This window comes from Schistocerca gregaria, chromosome 3, assembly GCF_023897955.1.
Source record: "Schistocerca gregaria isolate iqSchGreg1 chromosome 3, iqSchGreg1.2, whole genome shotgun sequence".
Classification (NCBI taxonomy): Eukaryota; Metazoa; Arthropoda; class Insecta; order Orthoptera; family Acrididae; genus Schistocerca; species Schistocerca gregaria.
Window position 1 is genome coordinate 570,558,075 of NC_064922.1, and position 12,774 is coordinate 570,570,848.

The 12,774-nt window shown below is 41.2% G+C and overlaps 1 protein-coding gene across 4 annotated transcripts in view; it reads right to left on the reverse strand.

Annotated features, from left to right (window-relative positions):
- Window positions 1–12,774, reverse strand: part of LOC126354246 (potassium voltage-gated channel protein Shab) — a 1,056,422-nt gene that overhangs the window by 133,591 nt on the left and 910,057 nt on the right. For all 4 annotated transcript variants that reach the window (XM_050003752.1, XM_050003751.1, XM_050003748.1 and 1 more), the window contains one exon: window positions 6,147–6,493. In XM_050003752.1, the coding sequence (XP_049859709.1) occupies window positions 6,147–6,493 (347 nt within the window). The remainder of the gene's footprint in view (window positions 1–6,146; window positions 6,494–12,774) is intronic.

Genomic DNA, 12,774 nt, shown 5'->3' on the forward strand with positions numbered 1-12,774 from the left:
AATATCTTCCTTAAGAACATGGTCATAAAGTAAATGTAGACGGGAGCAAAAAACTACCTCATTAAATTAAATCACACATGTTACATATGGTATGTGATGGTTAGCAGGTCATTAAACCTATGCAACTGTTGTGTAATACGAGACAAAATGTGTCACATCGAGCGCCCATTAGTATACAGTTATTTCAACGTCTTAGAAATTTGGAATTCACATTATAAGCTATTATTTAATTATTCAAATTTCTATATAAGTGATCAACGGCCTATTGCACGTATTCTAGGAGTTCTTAAGATCTACATAGTAAACCCAGTTAATACATTCCTTTAATTATAAATATGAAAGATTCTGTATGAGATGCATGCAATTCAAGCAGACGACTAGAAGTATGGAAACAGATTGTATAACCTCGTTAGAAGTTGAAAGTCGGTGGAGGTAACTCTAGCACAATAGTGGAGGGGCCGCTCGAAACATTATAATGTAGTTTGAACGATCTAGGAGAGAAATACGTGCGGAAAGAAAAGTAACAGTTCCTTTAAAGATTTAATTAGTATTTTCATGTTTAGGCCTGTCACCAGTTAGAAGATTCGTGCAAAAATAGGACAGAGTTAGACACTGAATTACAGTATTGAACAGCATATACAAGCTGACAGAAATAACTGATTAGTCGCCCTTGTAAAATTGATGTAAATGTATTAAAATTACTTCATGGATTAAAATACTTGTAAACTTAGATTGGTCCCTAATTAAAATTTAAACTCCTGTAAATAGTATCTTTATTCCAGAAAATATATGTTTGTGTAAAAATGTCAGATATGTAGACAAGAGATAAGTAAATTTTGTATGCCACCGGGAAGAGATGTAGCGTCCAAAATTAGTCAAAAATATTAAGAACAAGAAATCTTGGGAAAGCTGTTTTTCGTACCAAAGTAGTCTTTAAAAGTGATTTGAGTGAACAACACATTTTCTTATACAGCTTATATAACATCTGCAATGATAGTACATTCTTAGATTTAAATTAATGATCTAAGTACTATGTGAAAGAAAATTAGTAAATGTTGGTTTACATCTTACTTCAGAGCGCTTCCTTCTCTACATGAATCTAACAAAGTTCCAGTGACACGCAGGGGAAACTACAAAGTGACTAACGTCATAGTATTATCCTGGCTGTTGTTATTTCATATAATTAAAACCATATGTCAATAGGTATAAAGTTTTGCTACGTTAGTAAGAAGTAATGGATTGCATGTCAGAGAAAAGAGACAGACTTTTAGTCCTATAATCAAAGCTACATTCAGATATCAAAAGCACCTATACTCCCGTTAGAATGTGTCCGGGTGAGCACATTTGAAACGTAAGTGATGTGCGATTAATCTGTAAGGCATGCTGCTTCATGGCATAATACTAAGGAGAAATCTTACTCGGCAGCCTTAGTAAACACGAACTTCTGTTCAGTCATTACTCCAAAGCTTCGATATAAAATACGAATTTCCAAAACATTGTATAAGTGACGGATATGTAAAATATGTGCTATTTGAGTCGAGATTTACTCGCGACGCTAAATGATATAATCCAGATTATGTTTTTGGCAAAGTCATGGTTTCATTGACGAGTGTTAAAATCTGCCGTTGCCTTGTCGGATTAACAAGAAGTGAATGGAGCTGACGAAAACACAGCTAGGAGCGTCATGATTCTTTATGGACGGTCAGCTAGGATTTGTAGGCACTTATCCTTTGTAACAAGTACAAAAACTCGTTTTGTTTTTTAACAGTTAAGGCACTAACCCCTTAGTGTGAGTGCAACAAGAACTGATGTTCCTGTTAGTATCTGCCACCTGTAGTCATAGAAAGGCACAGGAACAGGGAATGAGAAGCACAACGGTATCCACCGCAGCAAGAGTGCTTCCAGCCAATTACAGAATATGGTTCCTGCTGTCGGTTAAGTATGACGTTTTAATTCAGCCGCCCCCCCCCCCCCCACTCCCCCCATCGCCTTTCCACCAAAGGCCAAGAATTGTGAATTTCTTCACATGTACAGCAATACCATAAAGAGGAACAACTTAAGGACAGTTCTCGCCAGATAAGTTATAAGACCAAGATTTCTTTTCTTTTTCTAAAATTTGTTTTTACATTACTGTGTCTCGAGACTTATGTTTCGGTTTATTGCACAGTTCGGCATGTTTCACACGGACCAGCTTCCTGTGACTTTTTGCTTGTTTTTATCTGTTTATTGTGTTTGTTTCTTGTAGAAAAGAAAAATGTAGTATTTTCTTGAATTTACGGAGCCTGAAATTTTTAAATACTGTAAAATTAAATTTCACTTTGTGGTCCTCATTGATGTAAAGCCAGCATACTTTACATTCCGCTTCAAAGTAAATCGAACTGCCACAATGAGGCTGTGCTTTGGACATTTTTTGATCGTGGGCCGAGGTTTTAAGAGCTTTCGTGTCAGCTTTCGATGCTTCACAGTCTTCTCCCACTATTGCCTACGTTGACACTTACTCCACAAGTAGAAATTACTAATGAAATACCCTACTTCTGCACCACACACGTATTTGAAGTAGAAGTTACCAATAAACAGAAAATGGAGCTTTGACTATTAAGTGAAACCTTGGAATCACTCAGAAAAAATACAATGTGCTGAAGGGCATAACTGGATCTGAAAATGTTTTATACTACAAAAGAAAGCAGCAGTGAGGTAGAAATGAGTACTACTATGGCCGCGGTTAAAACATTTACAACAGCGATCCGTGCTGCAATCAGCATTGGTTCAAAAGTCAGTTCTATTTCTAAGACAGTCTTGTGAAAAACGGAAGTGGATTTAATGTACAATGGACTTGTTAGCGAAAAATTCTAGTGAATAAGGGCGAGTGTTAGCTTCATTTACATCTTTTAAGTGGTGGAACATATTTCCAGAACCATGCATGATTGTTCCAAGGAGAGGAAGTTTCTACAACAAGATATTAGCCCATACCTTAAATAGTTGCATCATGCGTATTCAAGTCACAGTTGTTAAGTTTTCCTTAACTTAGTCCAAAAGTTTCTTTAATATTTTGTCTACCGATAAGAACGTCCTATTTGATGGATTGTTGGTCATGGAGTAGTTAGAGGTCAACCGGTAAAAATTCACATATTTGGAGTTTTCCAGCTTTAAGATCTTAAGGTCTTATGGGGAAACAAGTCATATGGGGAAACTACAGACTGTACTTCTCATGCTGTCCTACGCGTTCCCATTTGCTACATAGAAGGCCGTTACACACTGATTCCTCCCAAGCAATGTTTGCAATTTCGTCCTTAATATTATGCGGTATTCAACTATATGACAAAACAACGATACTGGTATGATTTTACGGATAGATACAAAGACAAGTTGATTCTTTTTTCAGTTATGCTTGAGAATGGAATATATTTCAACGTAAATGTGAAAGGAAATTTAACAGAATTTTGTGTCCATATGTGCAGAATGTGGAAAAGCAATGTTTGTGCATCGCTTTGTATAACTACATAACACGGCAAGGACAAGCGGAAAATAGGCACTTACCAGTGATTTTATTTCGGTAAATCGGTTGTTGAGCGACGGCCATCTTTAGTGGGTTACGTTGTTCCTTTCACAGACAGCAAAGAGAGATCGAGAGGTCTGGATTGGGATGCTTCATTGTCAGTTTACTATATCTTGCAGGGAATGAATCGAATTCAATGGTATATATATGTTTTGCGTTAAATGTGACTCGCAATAACATACATTTATCGACGTTGTAAAGATCTGTATCTAAGGATTCCACGTCATACCGGTATTACACTATCCTTCCTATTTGAAAATGTAAATGAAACAGGAAAGCCACTGAAGATGAGTTGCACGGTCGAAACCAAAGTGACAGTATGAAACCAGAAATAAGTTATTCGTTTCTGTTGAAAGATCACGTGCTCATCCTGCTGGTATTCGAGGCATATTTGTTTTATGTGGGCATGGTCTAGTTTTATATCAGCTGTTTATTGCCTTCTCTTATGAATTTTGCTTTTCAGGCAGCTTTTGTTTAACAGCTTTGGGTTTTTGTATAGTATTTCTTGTCGGGAGCCAACCAATGTACCTATCGGTGCTAGAGTTGTTACGCACAGGTATCAGGTATTGACCATTTTGACGCAAGGAAGCTGCGACTTCAGTTGTATTAGTTAAAGTCGCTGGGATGAGCCATTAGAGTATAGAAAATAGAAATAGAGAAGCGGCTCTTGCAGAGACAATATACAGGTCCTGTTTGCACTGTAGGTCATGGGGTTCTGTCCAATATCGATAATAGGTTTCAAATCAATATTGTTTACAATCCTGCAATATTCTTCTGCTACATTGTTCCTCAGTCCCTATCGGAGATGATTATTTCAAGAACCATTATTGCGTGACGTATCTCAGTCGATGACAGTGAGTCTATGTCTGTATGTACGAAGCTTCGTCATATCGTTTTAATTATCATTTATAAAAAAATGAAATTCCGTAATTAATTTTTTGTCTATTTCCAAGTACATATGTGCAGTGCTGGCTGGTACTGACATGCCTGTGCCACAGTACGGTAGCGGTATCGCAGCCCATTGATTATGCGGAGACGGACTACGCCGTTTTGCTAGAGCTCCCCTCCTACGGTAGTGTGGCGCGGAGATTTCAGTGTCTCTCAGTACTGCAGAGAAGATCTTACAACTAAACAAACCAGTAATAATGGTTACTTTACAATGTCAGCAAGAGAGAGATCTCTCAATCTGAAAGATGTAACCTTCTTACCAAAGAAGTTTTATTTGTCCATGTAGCAATGAATACATATAGAGAGAACTCGTTGAGCAGTTTAAATTGCCTTCTTCAGATCTCAACCGTCGTGGCACTCACTGTAGTGCTCTTTCATTTAATCACATTTCTGGGAGCAACTCGTTGAATGAGACGCACCACATAATAAAACCATTCTTGTGGCAAACACACACAGAAGTTTCTGATGAAATACGTACTTGTGTAAACACTCAGCTGATAAAATACATTTTATTACAAACTTTTGAGAGAGTTTACCACATGCGCGGTTTTATTGTGATATAAGACGCTGTATTGGTGCTTCTTCTTCAACGAGTTGCTCCCAGATATGTTTAAGACTAGATGACAGTGAGCTACATTGAGTGGCACAATGGCTGAGATCGGAAGATGGCAATTTAAATTGCGGAAACTAGTTGCCTATTCAGGTGTTTAGAGTAATCTGGGAAAACAAAACTTCTTTAGTAAGAACATAACATTTTCCAAACAGTTAATAGCAACGTCAATGCAAATTCAAGCTGCAGGTAGAACCAGGGCTAGAATGCGGAATCGTTGCTTTTCACAGGCAAATGCTCTTTAGATTAAGATGTCCAGGTGCCTTCACTACTTTACTTCCACCAGTACTGTCTACCCTTAGATCCGTATACTGACCGGCCACACAGTTTTCATCTTCCATATAGTTACACTTAATTGCAAGGCGAAAATTAACTGTGAGAACAACCTCCTTGGGTTGAGGCTAAGCCATCACTCCACAGCACCCTTTGTTTCAGGAGTGCTAGTACTGCGAGGTATGCAGGAGAACCTCTGTGAAGTTTCGAAGCGTACGAAATGAGGTACTGGAGGTAGCTCAGCATTGGCGGCGGTTTGTGAGTCGTTCCAGGACAGACCAGTACAGAGAGGATTTGCTGGCCCGAGGTAAAATTTACAGATTATTGTCCCAGTCCAGTACACACTTTCAATATGCCAGGATGATTTAAAAATCAGCTCCCCATCTAAAACTGAGTGGAAGCTCATTCTGTAAGAATTTAATAACTTCACTTTCTTCCTGATATAGTTAAAACTTTATGACTAACTCTCATAAGCTGTATCTATGTTGGACTGTCTAGTGATAGGATTAAACTTTACATAGGTTGTCAAGAGAGTGCCAGAGAATCAGGTTCCTCGTTATAAATATTCCAGAGAGTGTATGCTTTGTTGCAGTCTTATGTCATTGGGCACTGTTATTTGTTGCAATGAGATAAACAGTGGCGCGGCTCGGGGGGAGCTGCGACGAGCCCTCACAGTCGGATGTGCTTGTCGGGCGGCCGGCTTGAGGAGGGCTCGCAGGCGGCGTGCGGACACGTGGGGCAGGCGTTTATCGTACTTACCGGGGACACGTATCCCCCCGGCGCGACGGCGGCCGCGGGCTGCAGTTCGTCGAGGGGCGGCGCGGCGTTGGCCGCCCCCGCGCTGACGAGGGCGGTGGCGGCGGCGGCGGCTGCGCCGCCCCCCGGCGGGAGGTCCAGCAGCGGGTGCGTGGGCGGCGGCGAGCTGGAGGGCTGGCCCGGCAGGCCCGGCGTGGGCGCGCTGCCCGGCCGCCGGCCGCGCGACCCGAAGTGCTCGAAGTTGCGGTAGCAGCCGGTGGCCTGCGGGCCGCGGCTGCCCCCGCCGCCCCCGCCGCCGCTGGCGCTGTCGCCGCCCGTGCTGTTGCCGTCCGCCTGCGACATGTTGTGGCCTGCGCACACCGCCACGCTCGCGTTACTCACCTCCACCGACTCGTGTTTGCACACCTATCGATGTCTACTTCGTACGGACAGAAAGTTAGTCACCTTCAAAATCACCGTCAGAATGAACACGGCAGAAAACTCATTAGCATGGACTGTGGGAGCACAGCTGCACACAATGCCCTGGTACAGGGGGCGAAGAAGTCACCACAGTGTTGTAATAGGGGTGATCGTGTGGTTTCAATTACCACTTCGAAAAAAATAAGTTACGTAATTATTATTTTGCATATACAGGGTGTTACAAAAAGATACAGCCAAAGTTTGAGGAAACATTCCTCACATACAAATAAATAAAAGATGTTATGTGGACATGCGTCCTGAAACGCTTAATTTCCATGTTGGAGCTCATTTTAGTTTCGTCAGTTTGTACTGTACTTCCTCGATTCACCGCCATGATTTCATACGGGATACTCTACCTGTGCTGCTAGAACATGTGCCTTTACAAGTATGACACAACATGTGGTTCATGCACGATGGAGCTCCTGCACATTTCAGTCGAAGTGTTCGTACGCTTCTCAACAACAGATTCGGTGACCTATGGATTGGTAGAGATGGACCAATTCCATGGCCTCCACGCTCTCTTGACCTCAACCCTCTTGACTTTCATTTATGGGGACATTTGAAAGCTCTTGTCTGAGCAACCCAGGTACCAAATGTAGACACTCTTCTTGCTCGGACTGCTACGGTCGCAGGTTCGAATCCTGCCTCGGGCATGGATGTGTGTGCTTAGGTTAGTTAGGTTTAAGTAGTTCTAAGTTCTAGGGGACTAATGACCACAGCAGTTGAGTCCCATATTGCTCAGAGCCATTTGAACCATCTTCTTGCTTGTACTATGGACGGCTGTGATACAATACGCCATTCTCCAGGGCTGCATCAGCGCATCAGGGATTCCATGCGACAGAGGGTGGATGCATCTATCCTCGCTAACGTAGGATATTTTGAACATTTCCTGTAACAAAGTGTTTGAAGTCACGCTGGTACGTTCTGTTGCTGCGCGTTTCCATTCCATGATTAACGTGATTTGAAGAGAAGTAATAAAATGAGCTCTAACATGGTAAGTAAGCGTTTCCGGACACAAGTCAACATAACATATTTTCTTTCTTTGTGTTTGAGGAATGTTTCCTGAAAGTTAGGCCGTAGCTTTTTGTAACACCCTGTATATAGATACACGTGTGCAGTACACATTGAAACCTATGCACCACAGTACAGTATTAGACCACTAGGGGAGGCATATCAGAATGGTGCAGCCCATCTCCACTGTCTCAACGCGCTGTGCCTTCTTTAGCGCCAGGCTACGGTAATACATTGCGGGGGCTTCAGTATGTTTCAGATATATAATTGCTCCTGTCAACCTTATTTAGCTGTGCTGTCGACAGTGACGTCAAAAGTGCTCAATGCGGCGCCATATAGTGTAAGGTTTTTGTATAAATTATATGTGTGGTCTTTCGGGCATGTCCGAAAGAACAGGGACCGCACAGTCACGTAACTGACGTAACTGATTCACCTCTATAGGCAATGGATCCACAACCTGCAGTGCAGATGCAGGTTTTGTATTCGACCATCAGCGGGAATCTAAAATCAGCGAGAATGGAGAACGTGTTCAGGGACTGCAGATAAGTAGTGCTGGGTCGGTGGGTGGGTCATCTGGGGAGCGTGCCGACACAGTCCGGGCATTTGCGATAGACACTGTCTCTAGGTCGCACAGTGGTTAATGAAACTGCCTAGTAAGCAGCAGGTCCCGGGCTCGAGTCCCAGTCCCACACACATTTTGACTCATCATCGCTGATTCCGCATAAGGACCCGATGATGCTCAGACCTCATCCACCTCTAATTTATATAAAATGGTAATGTTTTTGTTGTGTGCCTGACACGTTCGTTTCAACTTTCCAATGGCCGATCGCAGGCGCGACGGGCGCGCAACAAGGACGTTACCTGATATGGGCCTGAACTGGCCTCTTCTGACATCACTTGTGGCAGCGCGACAGCACCAAGCTAATATGAGTCACCCCTCGATAACGGGCGAGGACACCCTTCCGTAAGCTCATGGATATTCAAGCGCTTGACGTGGCTGGAACCTAGGCGTAAATGTTACTTTACATCGCTGCGATACCACCATTTCGTACAAAACAAATATCTAATCACGTAACTTTATTTTTACGAGCTGAAAATTAAAATTTCATGATTGATCCTTCTACTGCAGACATGTGGTAGTGCGTTGTCTGGTTGGACTAATTCTGTTTCTGTCTGTTTCTCAATGATTCGCGGAGATGCATTCCTCGTAAGCCACAGAAAGCGTTCCAGAATGGCTGAATACAAAGTACAAGCTGATTATTATCCCGCTATTTTAATTAAGCGTAAATTCAATCTTTAGTCGCCATGGCAGGTATCATGAATCAGCTACACCTTGGTGCCGTAAATAAAAGACATTTGCCTGTCACCTTATTGCTAAAGTTGACGTTCAGAGCCCATTCTTCCAAGATGATTGATCTTGTGTTGACCAATGTTGTCACTGCTTAACATGCGTAATATGGAAGAGCAACCTTCATCTCCACTGATCCGCAAAGTACCGACGCAGTAAGTTTACTGAGCAAATCTAACGGTCTGAAACAAACGCGCCAGGAAGGAGTTGGGGGGGGGGGGGGAGGGGGGGGGAGGGGGGGAGGGGGGCATCTACACAGTTCGTAGCTGTGGTAGAGATAAGAGAACGTTGACACCACGTAAGTCCATAAGTTTGTACAGCTTCTCTTATAGGAGTTTCTTATCGGACCTCATGGATGCGTTCCGCTTTACAAGGCGGATGGTGACTAAATTTTTGTCCAGTAAGGTTAAGACTAAAAGCAAAACTAGATACCCGCACTGTAATAACTATGAGTACACCGCATTCGTTCGTTTCACCGAGTCAAGTTTCCATTACACTATTTGGTAACAATAAAGATACATAGAAAATAACTACTCTCCTCATTTTCCACTTATTTATCGAACTAATTTTTCATTTCAAGAACGAACTTTCACTTTGCAGCGGAGCGTGCAATGATTTGAAACTCTCTGGTGGATTGAAACTGTACCGATGCTGCTGAACAAACTTCATAGACATTTCCCTTCCTGCCTCACGGACTAACACTCTTATAAGCATGGCGTCCTCTTCTTCCAAGAGCGTCAGTGCTGCGAGGTAGGCAGGAGAACGCCTTTGAAGTTTGGAAACGAGGAGAGTTACTGAGGGAAACAAAACGATGAATTTTAATCTGCTAAGAAGTTCCAGAAGCGTAATTTCCCTTATTCTCAGAAAATTCTGTCTTCTTGCTGCATCCTGACTTAAATTCTATATGAACATACTTCAACAAGTATCGGTAAGGAAAAAGTGAACACCACATTAAAAGTGAAGTTAAAGACGCCAGGTTTTACATTTATGTTGTTTATATCTAGTTAAGAATAGAATTTAAAAAAAAAACGTATTCACGCTTCCAAGGAAAACTATTCCTGATAGTTATTGATACCTGTAACCATTAATCTTATTTGAGTTTAACGAGTCAGTAAAAACACCTTAATTACCTGCAAATGTTTATCACTGTAAACGTTTCACTGTATAGTAAAGAATTAAACGAGTTTTGAGTAATTAAGTAAGGGACGTAAAATTCAAGTAACAATGATAGAAGCGTGTCATTAAGTTATTTTACATGTAACGAAAGAACCATTTCTCTGAGCATATATTTAATCAGAGCGAAACTAACAGGTCATTTGCAACAAAACTCACTACTATGAGTCCAAATATACGGTGGCAATTAAGCAAAGACAACGTAATGGTAAATATTTATTGTTGATTCGGAGTTTCCTCTCGCTGTCTTTAATGCACTGTGGTCGAGTTTCTTTGGTGTTACGTTATGTTTTATAGTATTTTCACATAATAAAGACAATCTTGACTTATTACTTTATATTTTTGTGTTATTTTTATGTGATAGAGGAGTGCCATGTGGGAATTCTGAGGAGTCTGTTAGTATGTCTCATTTAAGCAGTAAAAGAATTTGTCACCACTGGTATGATTTCACACTCAGATAATCATGTGTTCAACCGATTCGGCTCAAGATTTTGTGACTCATACTCAAATATTAACGACATACGTAAAAGTAATAAATATTTTGCTGTCAGACATTAAATTGCTAATAACTACAAATTCACTCTCTACATTAAGGGGACAACGGTATGTTACGTCATTAATAATGAGAGGTATTACAATGTTTTGGGTTAAAGGCAAGTTGACTGTAGGAAGAAGGAAAATTTTCAGCAATGTGTCCCTAATTTTCGAAAGCATTTAATGTCCTTAATAGGTCTTGGGTTGCTTTTTAGATTTCTCATTAACTGTGTATTAAATATAAAAATAAAGGTATTCAAATTATTTCGTCTTATCACTAATTTTGACGACTAATTTTTTCTACTAGGTATTTAGGTAAACACTAAGTATTGAAGTTCACTGTCAGCTTCCGAGCTTTTATATAAACGACTTCCTTTTTCTTCAGCAGCGGACACCTCTGAAGCGATAGACTAAGTTGGAAAAAAAAAAAAAAAAAACGTGATACCAAATTAAGAATAGAGTGTTAATGCGGATCATGCAAATACCGTTGAGAATTGATACCTAACTTTACGTTTGACAGTCTAGGTAATTACATGTAGCAGCGAATAGTGTGAACAGCCGAGAGTGTCATTTATCTTGCACGTTTAGTCGAAATACCATTGTGTGTGACTGAAGGACTGCTCAGGTGTTAGTGTAAAGAGTAAGTATCGTACTTTTTGAGACAACGATAGGAGGCTGGACACAGTTACTGTTAAGTCCTAAACGAAGTTGTCTATAGGCAATAGTTAGAAAAATTTGGTTTAAAGAAGATACAAAAACAATAAAGGAGGCTCCAAAACTAATAAACGAAACATAAGAAATTGGGACCAAGCAAAATGGAAGATATGAGCTATATGTTTATGTAGAATACAGTTAATATATTTTTAGACCTTCAGTAAACCACTCTCAAATTTAGGAGTGCTTATTAGTATTTATTATCTACGAATTAAAATACAAAATTGTGAATATATTAGTGCTGTATAAGACCCAAATTTATGATGACGTTAACTGCCAATATGAAACCGCTTCAGCAAGGTGTATGAAAGAAGAGATTAACACTATTATATCTCATCTGAATTTGCTTAATAACAATTCGCGGTCTGCAATTTACAGTTGTGATAATAGAATTAGTTGACGTCAATGTCTGTAAAGACGAGTTACTTCAAACTATAGACTTTCTTCTAAAAAATATGTTTTTAAAAATAAAAGGTTTCTGCAATTATGTTAATCGTAACATTACGTTAAAAGCACTCACAAAACTGAAAGTGAAATACTATTCAAATAAGTATATTTTTTGTGTGTATGTGCGAGCGTGCGCACGCGAGCGCGCGTGTGTGTGTTTGTGTGTGTGTGTAAGAGCCAAGCTCTTGAGTGCCGTGCTTGGGGAGGCAGCCCGTGGCCCAAGCCTCCCAGGTACATGGCAGCGCTCGAGAGCTCTTGACGAGCATTGTCTCACAAAAGGTGTAGAGCAGACATGCTTGTATATTAGCAAATGCAGATATGAGATAATAGTGCAGTGTGACGATGACCTTGGTGCTCTAGGCGCCGTGTGAAGCGGACGGGAGGCGAGGGCGCCGCAAGCTACCGGCCCAGTTCTGTGGGAGAGCCAGTGTCGAACCCGAACCCTCTGGAGATCAGGGCGGACTTGTCACCTGCCGAACACAACACAACACAGCGCTCAGCGCGTGCGGCAAGCGGCGCGCCCTGCTGCCATCTTACGGCCAAGTTCCGAATCTAAGTGGTAGGGGTGCTAACATCTTATTATCCCTAGCCTCAATTCTGCATTACCCTGTAAGTGTTGTGAGCTACCAGTGGGAAATAGCAGGATGTGGTGAACAACGTTGGAAGTGGGCAGTTTGTTACCTTTGCTCTCTGAAATAATTTGATGTTAGGCAGATGAGGAACTACAAACTTGCTGAATCTATACATATACATAAATCGATGTATGTGTGTATACTCTACATCATCCCTAAACCACTAGATCGATTTCAACCAAATTTGGTACACATATTGCTTACTGTCTGCAAAGAAGTACTGTGAGGTGAGTACGACCTAGATCTAGTAGGGGTGGGGATGGGGATGGAAAAGGATTGGTAATGCTTGGCATCTCGGCTGCCTGCAAGACTA